Source organism: Petaurus breviceps, unplaced genomic scaffold (assembly GCF_028583685.1).
Source record: "Petaurus breviceps papuanus isolate PSGF00001 unplaced genomic scaffold, PetGlider_PUasm1.0 118, whole genome shotgun sequence".
Taxonomy (NCBI): domain Eukaryota; kingdom Metazoa; phylum Chordata; class Mammalia; order Diprotodontia; family Petauridae; genus Petaurus; species Petaurus breviceps.
In genome coordinates, this window is record NW_027185616.1 from 23,613,433 (window position 1) to 23,633,596 (window position 20,164).

Consider the following 20,164-nt stretch of genomic DNA (forward strand, 5'->3'; position numbering starts at 1 on the left):
AAATGTATTTACTTTTAGTTAACAACATTCAGTTCCACAGGTTTCTGAATTCCAAATTTTGTCCCTCTCCTTCTCCTTTCCCCTTTCCCTCCCCATGAAGGCATGCAATCTGATATAAGTTCTACATATACCTTCACATTAAACATTAGCCAAGTTGTAAAGAAAAAATATAACCAATGGAATGAACTATGAGGAAGAAGAAACAAAGCAAAACAAAATGAATAAGAAAGAGAGGAAGTAGTTTGCATCAATCTTCAGTCAATTTTTGTGCTTCCTTTTCCAAGCTGTTGACTCTTTTTTCAAAATTCTCTTGCATAAATCTCATTTCTTTTCCCAAGTTTTCTTCTACCTCTTTTACTTCATTTAAAAAATCCTTTTTGAGCTCTTTCAAGAGAATTTTTTTACATGAGTCCTTTTCCTCTTTCTTTGATCTCTTTGAGGTGTAGACATAGTCATTCTTTCTGTTGAATACTAGATTCCCCAGGATTCAAACTGTACATGATTTGTTTTCTAAGTTCCAAAAGGACTATTCTCTGGGAGTTTACAAGAAAGTGCCTGCTTTGGGGAGGTTTTTTATTTTATTTTTGCATCCCAATGCCTAGCACTGTGATTAGTAGGAAGACTCATCTTCCTGAGTTCAAATCTAGCCTTAGACACTTAGTAGCTCTGTGACCCTGGGCAAGTCACTTAATTCTCAGTTTCCTCATCTGTAAAATGAGCTGGAGAAGGAAATGGAAAACCATTCCTGTATCTTTGCCAAGAAAACTCCAAATGGGGTCATAAGGAGTTGGACACAACTAAAAAGACTGAACAACAACAAAGCACTTAACAGATACTTGCTGGGTTGGATTGCACTGGAGTCTCTCAGAACCTGGCTAGATTGCTCTTCATTGACTAGAGAAGGGGCTGATTCTAAGTAAAAAAACGATATGACCACTACCAACACTCACTACAACTATTCCTGCTGCTGTGTCTGCAGTAGGCAATTCTTAAGCAAGCTTTGTTTTTAAAAGGGTAAAATCTCTATGCACAATTCAATCACTCCTACCTTGGTGGGCAGCCTCCATCCCTCAGCTGAAGCAATTTAATTGTTATTGTAAAAGTTCAGGAGAAAGTGTTACATTACAAATCTATCTCTGCAGAACACCAACCGCAAGTTATGAATTTAACCCTTGAATGCTGATGAGGCCAGCCCCGGCTCATCCCACTGGAATGGAAATTGTTTTTGCTTAAAGCTAATATAGGGGATGCAACATAACTATGAGGGAAGAGCACTGGACAGTGAATCAAGAGACTTGGGTGCAAGACCTAACTCTTCCACTAATTCTGTGTGACCTTGAGCAAATCATTTCCCTTTTCCTGTTCCTCAGTTTCCTTTCTGTGAGATCAAAAGATTGGACAAGATGTAGATTGCTAAGAATCACTCCTAATTCTAACATGTCTTGATGCCACGTAGCAAATCACCTGCCCCCTCTTCTAAATAAAGAAAAAAATAATGGCCCCTGTAATGGAATGTAAATTTTTAAGATCTTCCCTGCCCCTAGACTAAAATGCACCTGGAGCCTGGGGTGGGAGGCTTGTTTTTCAGTAAATACTTTTTGATTGGCCAGTGGGTCCAGAAGGTTGTTACATTCTCTGAGCCAGGAGAAGGCTATATAAGCCCTGATGTGTAGCTTTGTTTTGGGGGCTCACTTTGAGAAGTGTTCTTTGATTTGATATGGATTCTGGGAAGCCGTTGTCTGGAGCCCCCTTCCCCCAGCTTTGAAAAAACCCAGATGTTGACTGGGTATGGATGTAATGGTTGGACAGTTTGAAATCTGTCTACTACATCTGTTTCTGTCTTGATAATTCTTTTTGTGTACTTTGAGGTTCAGGGTGCTGACCTTTTCCCCTGAACAAGGTAAATGATATATGTCTGACTGATTAAAGTAAGCTTGTTAACCCATTTTGAGTTGCTTTCCTTTAACAAAGCAGATCCAAGAACCTGTGGTGGCAGCAAACCCTGAGGATGCTTGGGGTGCTTGCCGCTACAGCCCCCTAAGTCCTGGTCCATCTATCTCCAAAAGTGTGCATAGGTAGAGAAACTATTTCAATTAATTTAACCCAAATCAGTTATACTTTTGTTAGGATCTGTAAAAAGATGAACCAGACTACTAAGACCAATAATATGGTTACAGAAAAGATGAAAGCTCTTACTTCAACATCAGGTTTTTGTTCATTGTAAAATAGCCATTTTTTTCAATGTCTCTCTCCAATTACTATTTATATAACAGGCATAAGAACATTCAAATTAATAATAACAAGAAGAAAAGCTAGCATTTATATGGCATATTAAGGTTTGCAAAGCTCTTTACAAACACCTCATTTTATCCTCATAACCACCCTGGGAGGTAGATGCTATCATTATCTTTACTTTACAGTTGGGGAAACCGAGGCAGACAGATGTTAGGTATCTTGCCCAGGATCATATAGCTAGTAAGCATCTGAGACAAGATGTGAAATCAGGTCTTCCTTATTCTAGGCCCAGAGTTTTATCCACTTTGCCACTAAGCTGCATGCTATAGCTATATTCAAATTTTTCTCATTCAGGCAGCAGTTTTAGAACTCACTACATAATTTCAAGACAAAGAGGTAAACCACCAGTTACCCAGAGAAGTGTTGTTAATGTTTTTCTTAGGAAGAAATGCAAATGAAACACCCAAATTTTAAAACGAGGACATTTAATTTGGTGACTTGAAATCCTGGTGATATACTTTAAATACACTTTTAAAAAATAGGTGATTGTAGGGTAGCTAGATGGCGCAGTGAATAGAGCACTGGCCCTGAAGTCAGGAGGACCTGAGTTCAAATGTGACCTCAGACACATAACACAAAAACTAGCCGTGTGACCTCGGGCAAGTCACTTAACCCCAATTGCCCTACCTTCCCCCCTCCAAAAGAAAAAAAAGGAAAAAGAAAAAAAATAGATGATTGAAAAAGGGCCAACAGCTGATTATTTTTTTAAATTAACTTGCTGAAAAAAGTCTAGAATATAGTATATATAATACTTACAAACAAAATACATGAACAGCAAAGTGTCATGCAAATATAAGATAGTGTTGCTATTAAGCGCTACAAAGAGACTTGTATGTATATAAGAATGGTCATTAACCACACCTCTAGGCAATGCACAGTTCATAGATAATGTCATTGAAAAATAGGAACAAGTTCTTGATTGCCTTTAAGAAGACAGATCCCTCTGCTTTAGGCAATCATTTCTAGAGAGGCTAGATTAAATTTGGCCTGAGGTTACGGTTAAGTCATCTGATATTAGCACGTGTAATGTGAATGTAAATTTTAAAGATCTTCCCTGCCCCTAGGCTAAAGTGCACCTGGAGCCTGGGGTGGGAGGCTTGTTTTTCAGTAGATACTTTTTGATTGGCCAGTGAGTCAATAAGGTTGTTACATTCTCTGAGCCAGGAGAAGGCTATATAAGCCCTGATGTGTAGCTTTGTTTTGGGACTCACTTTGAGAAGTGTTCTGTGATTTGATCTGAATTCTGGGAAGCCGTTGTTGAGAGTCCCCCGGCTTTGAAAAACCCAGAATGTGGAAACCCAGATGTTGACTGGGTATGGATGTAATGGTTGGACAGTTTGGAAATCTGTCTACTTGATGTTTCTATCTTGATAATTATGCCTGTATACTTTGAGGTTCAGGGTGCTGACCTTTTCTCCTGAACAAGGTAAACGATATATGTCTGACTGATTAAAGTAAGCTTGTTAACCCATTTTGAGTTGCTTTCCTTTAACAAAGCAGATCCAAGAACCTGTGGTAGCTGCAAACCCTGAGGACGGTTGGGGTGCTTGCTGCTACAGCACGGCAGCTAATTTTCATGAAAAGATTTCATAATTTGACAATATCAATATTAACTCACTTTTGAGAAGCCCACATACAAGATACCTGCAGAATCAATTGTAATGATCAAATACAGTTTAGGGCTCACTAAACCCAATCCTGAGTGCATCACTGGAGCTCACAGCTCTAAGTCTCTGTGCTGTTGTCGATTTAGGCAACTGCCAGGTAAGGAAACTCCCTTTAACAGTACAGGTCAATATGTTCTTTGCAACTTACAATCTTAGAGAAATGTCTAGAGTATTGAGATGGTTAACTGAACCACTTGCCTAAGGCCATATAACCAATAATGTGTATAAAAGGTGGGACTTGACTCAGTTCTTCCTGGCTTTGAGAATAGCTTTTTAACCACTGAGGGGTTAAACTGAAAGCTTCCAATATTGTTATTAGTAAAAATGGAGGAGATGCAACATGGAAGGATCATCATGGTTCAGGAGAAAGTAAACTGGTTGGAGTCAGAGGACCTGGGTTAAATAATGCCTAATGTTATAGTAATGCAAAATACTCACTTTCATGATGAGTTTATTTCCCATACTTTCCAGTATAAAAATGCAAAGGTTGAGGAATTCCCTGCATGTGGGTTTTCCAAGGGATAATATTCTTTTTGTCTGAGGTAGATTTCCCCTGACACTCAGCTGATACCTAAGTCACCTATGCTCACTCTCAGTCAATATATGCTTCAGGAATGTAAATTCATCTTCATCTTAGTCCAAACTAAAGGTAATTAGGAAGATAAATCTGCTCTGACTGCTGGAGAAAAACCAAAACAAACCAATAGAAATGGAAGTAAACTAATTGGGTAGCTCTCCCTATGAATGTTTCCGCCTCCCATGCCCCCACCAGTGGCACAGATCACCAAGAATTGATCGTACATATAAATAAGAATTCCCAGAAACAACTTATGTTGATGGGCCAAAGATCTGGCTTCAGATACTGCTCTAGACATCTAGTAGCTATTTGACTTTAGGCAAACCACTTAGCTTTTCTAAACCTCAGTTTCCTCATCTGTAAAATGGGGATAATATTTAGAATACCCTCTTCACAGGGCTGTGATGACACTCCAACAAGACAATGTAGAAAAAATGCTATATGAATGTCTTTAATGATTATTTTCAAATAAACAAGAGAAGCTCACTGATAAGCGTTTACTCACAGAGATGAAGGATTTATTTCCATGTTGAATGTCTGTTTTACTAGGTGACTGGAACTGTACAGGCAGGTAGAACTTGTGAGGATCACTGGTAAACACCATCTAGGTAATGAAATAAGTCAACACACATCATCTGAATGTGGCTACAAAAATGATGTCTCCGAAATATAGCAAATTTTCTTTGACAGGAGCTCCTAGGTCAGAGATGTTTCACATTTTCAAGAAGTACTGAAAACCCTTCTCAGTTACTTTTCAAGGATTCTGAATCCCTACTTTTGGTGAAGTGTTAAAACAAAGCCTCTAAGTTACATGCTTTCATCTTTTCACTCCCCAAGTCAAAAAATTTCAGTGATTTCTTGTTTTCTATTGCCTCAAATGCAAATTGTTACGTGTGGCTTTCAAAGGCCTCTAGAACAGTGGTGTCAAATTCAAATAGAAACAGATTCAGGCGACTGCATATTGACATAGAAAAACACAAATGAACATGATGCTGTGCTGTTTTTATTTATTTTGTTACAGATTTCTCAAGGACATTTTAATCTGGTCTGACGGCACTCGGGAGTGGCCAGAAGCCTGATATCTCTGCTCTAGAATATGACCATGACCTTGTTTCTCATATATAACCTTATAACATCGACACTCCCCTCTAGTCATGTTTAGTTTTTCACTGTCTCTTAAATCTATTCTCCTTCCTGCCTCTGGCCCTATGCCCACGGTGTTCCCTTCATCGGGAATGCTGTCTTGTCCTGCCTCTGTCTATCCAAGGTCTGTAAACCTTCAAAACCTATGTGAAGTTCCATATTCTCCAAAAAGCAGGTCTATTCCTCTTGGAGCCAAAAAGACTGCGATCGATCACCCCATTTAACAGTTTAATTAGCCATTTGATTTGCTTTCTAATTGCTTCCTCTCTCAATTGAATTGTAAGCCACCTTGACAAAAGGGTGTATGTTTCTTACTCTGGAAAATCCCAGTGCTAAACATGTAAACAAGTACTTGTTGAGTGATTAGTGATTAAAGAGATACAAATTCAGTAGTTAGACTTGTCTATACTTTCATTCTGGCAATTAGATGGGACAGCGGATAGAGTGCAAGGCTTGGGGTCAAAAAGACTCATCTTTCCTGAGTTCAAATCTGGTCTCAGACATCTACTAGCTGTGTGACCCTGGGCAAGTCACTTTGCCCTGTTTGCCACAGTTTCCTCATCTATAAAAGGAGTTTGAGAATGAAATGGCAAACCACTCCAGTATCTCTGCCAAGAAAACCCCAAATGGGGTCACAGAGAGTCAAACATGACTGAACAACACATACTTTCTTTCAATGAACTTCGTTGGCAACAGAACACTGGGGCTCTGGGTAATTATGTTAGGAAATTGGATGATACAAGAGAAATAACAGATCCCAGAGTGAGAGGACATGATTTTAAATCATAAGTCTGATGCTTATAGTGTGGGCCCTCTGGCAAGTCCCTTACCCTCTAGGACCTCAATTTCCTAAGCTGTAAAATGAAAGGGTTGAACTAAATGACTTGAGGTCCCTTTGAGCTCTCAGTCTATGATACTATAATACTAGACCTCATTCTAATCAATACTTCTATTCTAAAATAATTCAACTACTAAATGCTTCATATGATATTGTATTAGCCACTGTCAGCCTGAGAACTTTCGTTTTCTCCAAGGAAAAAAAGTCCTCTAATGTTCTTTAAGGGCCTCATGAAGCTCCTAAGTCCCTTGGGTCAGAGGAACTCTATAGACAGAGTCACCTGAGGAATGAAAGTAGAAATGCATTACTTGAAGAAGTTATTATCACTAAAACTAGAACCAATGCTGGTCAAATAAAAAGAATTAAACAAAACTTAAGTCCAGAAAGTGATTGATGAATGGACGAAAAGTTTTAAAGTGAGGGTGGTGCTTCCTAGAAGAGCACTTACGGTATACTATGGGAAAGCCTAATGCAATCATTTCTGCCTGTTCTAGTTTACTCTTATAAATATATCTGGGAACAGAAAAAACAAAACAAAAGAGCGGATGTGGCAAGGGAAGGGATTTTATTTTTCCCAGACTCCCCTAGTGTTGATAAGAAAGGAAAAGAAAGATTAAAGTATATTTTCCCACAGTAGTATGCAATGTATTATGTCTCAATGTCAGCTTTAAAAAAAATCTCACCTATCCCATATTTCTCTTTTTTAGCTTCAATTGTGCTTTGACAGATGAAAGTGATCACAAAAACCTGTTGACTAATCTTTCCCCTAAATGTATTTTTCTTCTGTGGTTTACCCAAAACCTTGCCACATATTTTTTTAAAAATTCTGTTATAAAAGATCGTTACCCTTTTTTAAGGGAGATTAGCATCGAAGATCAGGAAGCATGTATGTGTTATTGCACATTGTAGTAGGAAGTTACTGAGCTGTGAATGTATTTTCATCTGTGATGGGTCTGTTTTCATTTAGAACCTTTTCTTGTGCATGTAATTTTTAGGTCAAATTTTGACTGTTGTCTCTCTATCCAGGAAGACATGGGTTCAAGTCCAGCCTCTGATATATATTGGTTGTGTGACCCTAGGTAAGTCACTTAACTTCTCAGTACTTTAGGCAACAGTCTAAGAATACAAGTTTCAGAAATGGTGGTGATTGCATTGGTGGAGGGAATTTCCTCATCCAGGAGTTCCCTACACCAATGAATCACAAATGGTCCCATGTCCTTTTTTTATAGCAATGGCATTTTCTAAAAAGAGTTCATACACAATGAGAAAAAAAAGGAAACAATATTTTGTACATCACTGATTATTAATTAACAGAATCCTATTAAATATAAAGGAAGATGGTAGGCATGGTGGCACATGCCTGTAGGCCCTACTAACAGGGAGAAGTTCTGACATGCAGAAGGGTTAACATCAATCAGTTCTCTACACTGAATCTGGCATCAATATTGCGAGCCTCCAGGAAGAGATGACTACCAGACTGCCTAAGGAAAGGTGAAGTAGCTTAGGTTGGAAAAACAGAGCAGATTAAAGCTTCCCTGTTGAACAGTATTGAGATCAAGTCCATAAATGGTTTAAGTACTTCCAGTCTGGGTAAGATAGGGAGACACAGTTTCAGAAAAAAATATATGCCTATATGTAATAAATATGAACTCTATTAATATATTCTCTACATTGAAAAGTCATATGCCTTGCAAATTTATGCAGGGGACATCAGGAGAGACAAAATTTCTCATTTTTTGTCTAGTCCAAAATCTATAAATATCAAAAACTTCACCACTGGGCTAAACAAAATTGTTAGTATTTATATTATACTTTAAGGTTTACAAAGCACTTTACAAATATTGCCACATTTTATCCTCACAACAACTTTAGAAGGGTTATGATTATACTCATTTTGCAGATAAGAAAACTGAGGCAGATTTTAAAATACTTGCCCAGGGTCACACAGCTAGTGTGTGTCTCAAACCAGATTTTGAACACAAGTCTTTCTAATTCCAGGTCCACCATTCTATCCATTATGCCAACTAACTAGCTAAAAACTAAGGGATGCCATTATGAATTTTAACTTGCTAACATTCTTCAAAGTAGCTGTGATCTCATTTGTTTGGAACCTATCAATAGGCTGAAAGGCTTTCCTCAGGTTCTTTAAAACTCTTTTTTTGTAACCCAGTACAGTATTTACTCTGTCCTCCCTCCCTTTCTTCGTTCCTTTTTTCCTTCTTTCCTTCCCTCTAATGATTGGCAGGGGAGCGTCTGATCTGCTCTATTTCCAATTTGCCCCTCCTTAGAGGCTCACCATTTTGGAGCTGGACTTAGTGTAGACACCCAATTGGCATAGCCCATCAAAGTCCGGAGTGCCCTGGTTCAAGAAATCTACCACTCTCAGCATCACCAGTAGCAGGGATTATTAAATAAGCACCATCACGCCCAGCCCACTTTCTCCTTAACACAAAGAAATTGTATGTGTTTTCTCCCCTAGCCCATCATGCCACTACTCTCCTACCTGATGTGTGCCACATCCTTGACAAGGTCCAGTTAACATTGCTGGCATCTTCTTGGTGACCGATGGTTTCTTGGAATACTTTGGGTAAGCTTTAGCCATGCAATTACTGGTCTCTTTAGAGCTAGTATTTGCTTGTATCTTGATCCGTTCACATCCCTCAGATGAACAATAACTGTGACCTTCCCTGTTGTTTTTAGCTCTGAGGTACAGAAACAGCAATCTACATAAAATGGAAACACATCCACTGAGCAAGGTTTAACACCAGATAATGACATACTTAAATCATTCTTTAATTATATCCTTTTGGTCCAAATGGACACACCAAGATAAAATTATTGCTATGGGGTGACTTTTCATTTAAAAGTTATTACAAAACATGGTAGATTTGCTTATGTAATGTGTTTACAATCAAGGAAAGGGGTCAAATGAAATCATTTAGAGTAGAAGCGTCAAACTTATGGGCCTAAAGGCTGCAGGCTGCCCCCAAATTCCCTAGTTTTCTTGGTGAAGCTGGAACCAGGTTAAAATGCAATTGGGAAATACTTGACAAAATAAATAAAAACACAATACAACAGAGAAAATGTTAATTTGTGGTTTGTTTTCTAAATCAACATGTAGCTGGCAGGGATGTGTTTCTATTTGAATTTAACACTGCTGATTTGGAAAATACCAAACATCCTAACCCATGAAATGATCTTGGATTCAATTAGAATAACATTTTGTAGGTAACTTACACAGGGTGGCTCAAATGTCTTAGTGCAGTTTTAAGCTACTAAAGCTTAAAACGAATAAAGCTTCAAACTACACTAAGACTTTTAAGTTCATGGACCTCAGCTTACGAACCCCTCCTCTAAGATAAATTATGGAAAAAGTACCAGTCTGTTTTGGTTAAAGAATTCCCCATATTGGAAATTCCCCATCCCAGTGAAATCACCATCCCAGGAGCAATCCCTAGTCCTTTTTCAAAGTGGCAGCATTTTGTATAAAGTTATAAGATCATACATCAAGACAAAAATGAGGAATGAAATTTTTTATCATTGAAATTTAAAAGGCCTGGGTATGATAGGGAGCCGCAGTTTCAAACCATCGCAAATCCTACTAAACAGATGCACATTCTGAGGACAAGTTTTAAGGTGTTACAGGAATCACCATACTAGGAAGATTTTTTTGCTTCACTTTGTTTTTTAGTTTTCTTTATACATCCTTTGAGGAAATGTAATTCAAGCTGCAGCAAATTGGTTATTGACAAAAGTATTGTGCTAGCCTACCACCATGTTTGCTACAAACTGTAAAATGCTATCAAATAAGGACACTAGATGTGTCATATTTCAGTGGGATTCTGCAAAACCCGATGTTACTACAAAGAGGGGTGGGTAGGCTAAATATCCAGACATTGTTTTTCCATCAGAAACCCTAGCAACGTTAGTCAAACAATGGGAATCCTTGCTGAGCTTGCCATAATCTGTTATCCATTAAGATTTTACTGCTTTCCCCAAATATTAAAAAACAATAGCAACAACAAAAACCCACGTGGGCACTTTGTTTCACTGATTCTACCTAACACAACTTCATTCATCTCCTGGTTTTGTACATCTTCCTTAATCTGCCAACTTTGTACCACTCTCCTTTGATTTTTTTTGTTTTCTCAAAAAAATTATAAACATGTCGAGCCTTTCCCAGTTCAGTCATGACCTTGGTTATGGCACCTGTCATCATGTCTGTAATCTCATTCTTCTCTTGCATTAATCAAAATTGCCTTGACCAAATAAGGGAAATGCAGAATATTAAATCAATTCTTCAACAGTCTGTTAAATGATAAGAATTTAGGAGCAGCCAGGTAGCACAGCAAGTAAGAGCACCGGCTCCAGTGTTGGGATGACCTGGAGATCGAATCCCAGGCTCAGACACTTACCACCCATCCAGAAACACCTGGCTGTGTAACCTTGAGCAAGTTACTTAACCCCAATTGCTTAGGGGCGGCCAGGTGGCTCAGTGAGTAAGAGCACTGGCTCCAGTGTCGGGATGACCTGGATCAAAGCCGGGCTCAGATACTCAGCACCACACCCAAAAATAACTGGCCGTGTAACCTTGAGCAAGTTACTTAACCCTGATTGCTTTATAAAAAAAAAAAAAGATAAGAATTTGTGGGATATTCTAGGGGCTTAGAAAATCAAAAGGCAAAATTAAATATACCAAAAGCACACAATAGAATGTAAAGCAGAAATGGTGGCTGGGACTAGGAAGTTATAACCTGGACAGATGCCATCACAGACTCAAGCAGGACCCTAAGAACCCATGAACAAGATTAGATCAAGAAGTTAGTTCCAATACAGAAAAGAGAAAGTAAAACATAGCTTTGTTCTACTTACACTCAATTAAAGTTAGAACTCACAAACGTAGAGACTTGTATGAGGCTTAGAGAAATAAAATAACTTGCAGTGGTCACGTAGCCAATAAATGACAAAAGCAGGATTTGAATCCATTTTCCTGTCTCCAAGTCCAGCACTCTATATACTATATCCCATTTTGCCTGGTGAAATTCTTTTTATATAGTGATGAGTGGTCAGTGTGAATGACAATTATAGATACAGTAAGAAGTGAGAAGGTAGATTTCACTGGAATATGAACTCTGGCTACTGTTTAAAAAAATGCCATGTAAAAGAACTGTTACCTAAAAGATATTTAATTCTTAAACTTGTCTTCCTGTTATGTCTCCTGTAGAGATGCTTTTCCTCCTCTCTGTCCAACTCTGTGCTAATGGGGGAATGGTAAACATTTCCACTCGACTCTGTCTGCCAACAATTATAAGCCATTTTGGTTTTCTTCTAAACCTCTAATAGCAATGTGCAGAGAACTACTCAACTACAGTTGCCTTTCTAAACAGTCATCATACCCTATTCTTAGCCACTCTGCAGAGTTGGTCATTTCATTATTAAAGAAAAACAATAATAATCCTCATCCCCAAGCTCCAGTGACTTACCCTGTGCCATAATCAAAATAGAACTTTCTGTCAGAAGGCTTCCTCTCCAGTTCTTCCATTGAAAGTACAGGCTCATATTCTTCCACGTTAGAAGAAATGACATTCTGCCTGTGGTATCTGCTAAATGTCACTTGAAAAGTGGTGTTTGATGGATAGCATAGGCCAACTCGAATCCAGTCATTCCTACAAGTACACACAATAGCTTAGCTAGTTTAATTCACAAAACGGGCTGCTTATGTCTTCTATCAATACTAGGCTTGCCAACTTTTTTAGCCATTTTTTAACCTTAAATTTCTCTTGCTTTATTGACTTCTGATGTTTTCTACTATGCATTCCTATTGCTAGTAATGAAAGCACCTAAAATTTCAAGATCTGCTCTAGCATTCTTCTTTGCCTTTCACCCCAAATACTTTTTAGTAATGACCTTACGGGGGTGGCGAGGTGGTGCAGTAAATGGAGTGCCAGCCCTGGAGTCAGGAGGACCTGAGTTCAAATTCGGCCTCAGACACTTAACACTTACTAGCCGTGTGACCTTGGGCAAGTCACTTAACCCCAAATTCCCTGACTTCTTCCCCCCTCCAAAAAGAAAAAAAAGTGCAAAAAAAAAAAATAGCAATGACCTTAGAGAATGAATATCCCACTGTAACCTCTCTGTTGCAACAAGATCTACACTTTAATTCTCATTCTTAGGCCAGATGTGCTGACACATACTTAGGTCAACATTACCATTGGCTCTTCTCATGTTCAAGAAAGGAAGAAAGACCAATGATAATTTCCACTCTAGAGAATGTCAGCACTTAGTTCTTTAGTGGTTGGGTTTTTTTCCCTGTTTTAATAAGCCAGAAATATTGTGTGTTATAATAAATTAACTGGCTGCTGATTTGGAATAGGATCCCAGTCCATACTCTCAATGGAACTAAAAGCTTTGGATAAGGTTGTACAGTTCAGAATTTAAAAAGAATAATGCAAAGAGGTGGTTTTTATCATGGAAACTTGTGACCTACCACACTCAAATATCTGAAAAATCTGTCATTTCATCAGTATAGGCCAAAGCTTCTTAACCTGAGATGCATAAACTTTTTTAAAAAATAATTTGATATTTCTATTTCAATATAATTGATTTTCTTTGTAATACTATGTATTCTTTAATCTATTTGAAAACATCATTCTGAGAAGGGATTCATATGCTTTACCAAATGGCCACAAGGGATCTAGGTAGGACACATTCAAAAAAATCAAGAACCCTTGATTTAGGGAAAACCCCATGTAAGAACTCTGTCCATCAATTCACATTGCAACCAGTCTCTGACTTAGTAAGAAAACTCTAAGCAGTTGTTTGAGGAAGAATCTGAACCCAGCTCTGCTTGACTGCAAGTATATGCTATGTCTCTGACAATATGCCTCTGACCTGCCTTCATGATGCATCATGTTCACTAAACAGTTACAGAATTTCAGAGTTATAAGAAATCATCTAAGCCAATCACTTTACTTTACAGACGAGGAAACTAAATCAAGGGAAGTTAGATGAATTACCCAAAATCATTACTGCTAGATACTAGAAAGACCAGGACTAGAACTGAGAATTTTAAACCTCTAGTTAAACCTTTAATTTTCTCCTACTCTCTCCCACTCTTCCAACAGAGGGAATCTAAATACTACTAAAATACCCAAACTACATTTGTATCAACTCTTAGCCTAAAAAATTAAAAAACAAGTCTACTCTACTTAAGCCATGCATCAAAATAGATATAATAAGCATCTCCCACTAACAAATAGCATAAGAAAATAATTATTACTTTGTTTCACAGAATGAAACCACCATAAACATACTTGTTGAAATTTATGAGGTAAAGAAAGGTAGCTCGTGGGGCTGGTCCATTCCAGTGAATGGTGTATCCCTTTTCTAGCATCACTACGGGCTGGTACTGCTGAAATGCAGCCCTCTGGTTAATCCCTCGCAGTACCATGGGCTTAGATGGGTACTCATCCCGTATGATGGTCATGGTAAGATTCTGCATGCTCCACGTCTGCACGTAAACCTTCAAAAGACAAATTTAAAGAATTACAAGAGATTGGATATTAAAAAACAGTTGAGCAAGAATTTCCATTGAAAAGGTAGACATCTGTACTTGTAGTAGCCAACTACAACATACTAAGTTTGTATTTACATTGCAGGTTCCTAAGCTGGAACTGTAAAAAGCAGACAGTGTAGTGTTGGCTAACATCTTCTTAGACTATTCCCCACCAGCAGGCCAGTTTGTTCATCATAACACAAAATCTTTCTGGCTTTTACAACAGAGAAGGAAAAAAAAAACAACTGAAGAAGAAATTAACAAACCTATGTAAAACATATACCCTTTAGCCAAACTTTGAAAGAAGTCTCTCAAAAAACAATATATGGATAATTTAACATCTTGGAACATTCACTCTTTATTTTCCATGATATGAGGCAGCTCAAAGAGTCATTTTTCAACCACAAAAAATAAAGCTAAACTAACAGTCCCTGAAAAAAACTGGCCAAAAAAAACCCTATTATTAAACGGAGGCAAATTTGAAAGATTTGGATTTATTCCATTGTCATTCAAGGCCTCTGCAATGCCAAAACCAAAACTTTTTCACAAAATATTAACCAAAAAGGAGCATCAAGACAATCCTGTAACACAGAAATAATAATCTGTCCCCATATTTCTCCCTAGTAATAATCCCAGGAATATATTATTAGTAGTATATACATGTATGTATGTTATGATATAATATGTAAACATATAATATAAAAATATAATATATTATATAAACATAATCCACAATTCTTCCTTCTTGACATTTTTCTCATTTGTCACCAGTCCATTTTATGAATGCTCAGAGTCCCATTGCTGAAATACTCACTGTTAAACATTTATTCCACTTTATCCTTCCCAATCTTCCAATACTCTACCTTTCCATTCATTTTTAAAGATATTACTCTTTATCTATGCATCCTTAATTACACATATTTTCACTATGAAAATTCCCAGATTATCAGTGGCCAGAATTTAAAGCAGCATAGCATTTTCCACCACTAATCCCATGACAGCATTTTCTTGACATTTTGGCTTCTCTTTACGTCAGTTTTAAATCATGCCTCATGTTATCATCTTCTTTCCTCAAAAACCTTCATTCTTGAGTCTGCAAGTACTACAGAAACTCCAAGAAGAAAATAAAGGAACAACTAATAAATTTATTTTTTATCTTGGAATCTGGCAGCCTCAAACTTTGGACTATAACCAACTTCTTGGTTCTTTTCAAATAACTATAAAAGCCTCGTGGATCAAGTGGCAGAGTCTGAATGGGAGAACAAAGGTTATGGAAGGAATTGGAAAGAAAGAATAACATTTCATAAGGAGAATCTCTAGATACTATTAAAAGAGGCTCTAAATGGAAAAAAAAGCTTATATATCCATAGTAAGTCAACATTTATTTCATGTCCACTCATTATACTATTCAGGTAATTACCAAAAAGTCAATAATACAATTCAACCCTATGTCCATGGTTGCCCAAGTCTATGCTTACAAGACTTGAGTCAGGTTTATCATTCCTACCAACATGCTGCAGAGTTTTATGAAAGATTTCACTCCTCATCTATAAGTTAAAAAGAAAATCACATATCAACCCATTAGAGCAGCCAAGTTCAAATTATAACACATTTTGGAAACCCAATGGGTCTAAAAATGATTACCATGTCAGTAATAGGAATAGTAAAGCAGACTTATACAAAGCTAGAATTATAATGACCTCAAGATATATTATGGATTGTTTACAACAGAAATTCTATTTTGTGGCTCCGTTATATGCTAGGACTTAAAGAATATATAACTTTCAGCCATACACACTTAGCTTTCTCAAAAAACAAACTCATACAAGTCACATGTCCAGATGGTCCTGGTAAAAACAAAACAAAAGAAACAAAACATTTCACTACAGATTTCAAATGCTAAGATCCCCAAAAAGTGTTGGATTTTTTTAACTCGTGAAACTAGATCACCTCCAATTAATGGATCAACTTGGCTGCACTTATCCATTCTATTTGAAAATGAAAATGGAGAAGAGAAAATACTCTTAAGTCATTCCATTCTTTTGCATTTTATTATACTGTGGCTAAGTCTACCCTCTCCCTCCAATCCTCTATTCAGAGTCAGTGGTTAAGTTTTAAATTTTTCTAAGTGAGTAAGAAATACCACAATGAAGAAAACAAGAACCCATCAAAACCAAACCAGAATGTCTCTGGGTCTTTACTCCTTTAAAGGGCTTTACTTTGCCTACATACAGGGTTCCAATACAGAACCACTAAATAACAACAACCATCTCTGGCATTTATACAATGCTTTATGGTTTACAAAATATCTGACACTTGAATATTATAAGAATAATAGAACTTAGGATAATATTAATAGCAGTAATAATAATAATTGACATTCATATAGCTCTTCCTATGTGCCAGACACTGTGCTAAGGGCTTTTACAATTATTATCGCATTTTATCTTCTCAACAACCCTGGGAGGTAGATGATATTATTATCTCCATTTTACAGATGAAGAAATAAGACAGAGGTTAAGGGACTAGCCCAAGGTCAAAAAGCTAACAAGCATTTGAAAATGGCAAGATTGTAATTCAGATAAAATGATATCATGATTGTAAACAAAGCTTTGCACACAGTAAGAACTATACATATATATATATATGTTAGTTATTTATCATTATGATGTTGATGATGATGATGTCCCATGGTAATATACAAATGTAAGTCTGAACTGAGAAACAATTTTGCCAGAAAGAATTTTTCTTCGAAGACAATATATATACATATGTGTATAGATGTATACATATGTGTATATATTTTGTATACATAGACATATGTACATACACATATACACATAACAGAACTAAGGAGATCTCTACAAATGGGCAATCTATGTCATAGAAGCACACAGACAAAAAAAAAAAAAAAAAAAAGGGGCAGCTAGGTGGCACCGTGAACTGGCCCTGGAGTCAGGAGGACCTGAGTTCAAATGTGGTCTCAGCCACCTGACACACTTTTTCACTGTGTGACTTTGGGCAAGTCACTTAACCCCAATTGCCCTGCCTTCCCCCCTCAAAAAAAAAGAAATAGAAGCACAATGGACAAAGTAACTTTGAGTTTCCAGCTTTCCAGAGCTTAGATACACCCCATGACAGTTATGTTGCCTGAACTTACTATTCTCTGAAACTTAGTAGACTAAAATCCCATTATCACACCTCTGTGCAGCTTAGTCTGAAAGCTGTCCTCCATGGCTTCTAAACCTTTCCTTCTAAGTTCTACTAGGACATTCATCTCAAATAATGACAGTGGAGTCACAGGACCTGGTTTTTGAATCCCAGTTGTGCCATCTACTTCCTGTGTGACACTGGTCAAGTCAATTCTCAGGGCTATTTATGGGAAGGGTCCAGCAAATGATCATTTCTCTTTGGGCTCTCCTGACTTTTCCAGCTTTAACATCATGCCTCAGCTGCTCTCACCCTGGAACTTCCCTCAGTGTCTGAAACTGGTTTAACCAGGAATGTCCATCTGCCCCTGAAGCATTCCCCTGGAACAGACTAGCCTCCTTCTCTCATTGATGAGTTCCTCTTGGGGCCTCCATTGTGGGGAGGGATCCAGGTTGGCCAACTTTATTCCCCTCCTGGCTCTCCTTCTAACTTTTCTGATTTTAACACCATGCCCTAAAAGGGTGCCTTCCCCTTCCCCAGCCCCATTCCCACCCAAGGTTTTGTTCCCTTTTGTGTTTTGCCTTCCTCCATTGTACACTCCTTGAGGGAAAGGACTGTTTATGTTTTTATTTATGATCCCAGTGCTTAGCATGGTGCCTAGCACATAATAAGTGCTTAATAAATGCTTCTTGACTTGTCTGATCTGGGTCTCAGTTTCTTCATCCAGAAAATGATGGGATTGGCCTAACTGATCTCTAAGATCTCTTTCAGCTCTAAATCCTATGATCTTATGAATTTTTTTCTAACTAGATAACCATTCATTTTAATATCATTTTGTCTTCCATCCAGCTCATTAACAAATCCTACTTTTTCATTCTGTAAAATATAGTTCTTAACCTCCTTTCCATCTGAAAACACAAATCATCTGGTGCCTACACTATTGAATTTGTTTTATTTACTTCCACAGTCTTTAATTGGTCCATGATGACACAGTTAAAATCATCTCCCTGTTATTTGATATACTGTCCCAAATCCTTCTCACCAATCATCGCTTTATTAAATCTAATTCATAGAAACAATGGGTTTATATGTTATGATTTTTAAACAGACTTCACTTGCTTCATCTTTCCTCAGATTCTGCCTCTCTTAACCAATTTGTGATCTTCTTTGACTCATTTGTCTCATATCTCTTTCTGCTGTGAAAAGACTGCTAGACTTGGAGTTAAGAGATGTGGGTTTGAGTTCTGTCTCATGGAACTGTCATTAGAAAAGTGCTTTGCAAACTTTAAAGTATTATGTGTGATTTACTACTATTATTATTTCTAACTCTATACTTTCTTCCCTTACATCCACTAAACCTGATCATTTTCAAAATACCTAAGTCACTTACTCAAAATCAGAGCCTGCCTCTTCAAAGAAGGCTTTCCTGATTAGATAGAGCTATCCACATTATCACTAAAGAATGATGCTATTGCACCATTTCTCATCTTTTACTTTGCAAATGGTGCAATAAAAATGAACTCATTGAACTGAAGACCAGGAGGCAAGGATTCTAGACTCAGTTTTTCCTTCATTCACTGTGTTACCTTGTTCAAATCACTTCCCCCTCTTGGTCTCAGTTTACTAAATCTAAAATGAAGGGATTGAAACTAGAGCATCTTTTTTTTTTTTTTAAAGCAGTTGGGGTTAAGTAACTTGCCCAAGGTTACACCCAGTTATTTTGTGTGGGCGTTAAGTATCTGAGGCTGGAACCGATCCCAGGTCCTCCCGACTCCAGGGCTGGTGTTCTTACTCACTGCACCACTTGGCCTCCCCTGAAATTAGACCATCTTAAAGTTCCCTTTCAAATTCTAACACTAGCAAAATGAAACAGATCAAATGATCCAAAAACTTATTTATAATTTACTGTAATTTCTCCTAATGAAGAAGGAAATGGCAAACCATCCTGATATCTTTGCCAAGAAAATCCCAAACAGCATCAAAAATAGACATGATTGAAATGAACAGCAACAAATAACAACTTTTCCTATTTGTGCAAATGTACTTTAAACCAAATATTACAAACAGATAAAAAAAAATCAGTGCATCAATTCATGCAGCTTCTTCCTTTGAGGTATTCTTAAATTCTAGTCCTTCTATTAACAATTCATAACTTTCTTTTTTTTTTTTTAAGCAATTGCGGTTAAGTAACTTGCTCAAGGTTACACGGCCAGTTATTTCTGGGTGTGGTGCTGAGTATCAGAGCCTGGACCCGGATACGATCCCCAGGTCATCCTGACTCTGGGGCCGGTGCTCTTACTCACTACCTGGCCAACCCTAACAATTCATAACTTTCAATAAGATAAAACAAAGTTTAAAAAGCAGAAAGAATGTGTCTTCTTTCGATGGATTTGAGGATACAAAAGAAAGAAGAGAAGTATCACATACATTTTCTAGGAATTTTTTTCTTACACTAAAATCTGCAAAACAGTCATTTCACGGAAGCAGTGAATATAAAAAGCAAGTGAGGGACTACTAGTCACCTCTTGAACTCTTCTGAGCATGCACATGCTGAACCTACCTGGGCATAGGTCCCACTGCAGATAATTCCATTCCATTTAATCATATTAACACAGTCGGGATGTCTGATCAAGTAATTATCCATTCTACCCACATAAGTGTCCTTGTATCTTGTTACAGAGCCATCAACATCATGGAAGATGGAATTCTTATCACCATCCAAGTCGCAATCTTCAAACCAGGGACCAGGTTTACCAAAAAAGACATTCAAAGCAACCTGATTGAAGAAAAAAAAGGAAATGAAAACAACAAAGTTTTTGCAACAACACTCAGGTCCTCCAGCTACATGCTGGGTACAATTGTTTTAGCATGAACCTTTGCAAAGTTCAAAACTGCTTGTGGGGCACCTCTGGTGTGATGGCTTGAAGAGCCCTTTTCAG

The 20,164-nt window shown here is 37.6% G+C and overlaps 1 protein-coding gene across 3 annotated transcripts in view; it reads right to left on the bottom strand.

The window, feature by feature from the left end:
* Window positions 1–20,164, bottom strand: part of CEMIP2 (cell migration inducing hyaluronidase 2) — a 106,093-nt gene that overhangs the window by 12,360 nt on the left and 73,569 nt on the right. For all 3 annotated transcript variants that reach the window (XM_069087056.1, XM_069087046.1, XM_069087051.1), the window contains 5 exons: window positions 19,786–20,001; window positions 13,834–14,042; window positions 12,004–12,186; window positions 9,024–9,243; window positions 5,045–5,143 (listed from right to left, as the gene is read on the bottom strand). In XM_069087056.1, the coding sequence (XP_068943157.1) occupies window positions 5,045–5,143; window positions 9,024–9,243; window positions 12,004–12,186; window positions 13,834–14,042; window positions 19,786–20,001 (927 nt within the window). The remainder of the gene's footprint in view (window positions 1–5,044; window positions 5,144–9,023; window positions 9,244–12,003; window positions 12,187–13,833; window positions 14,043–19,785; window positions 20,002–20,164) is intronic.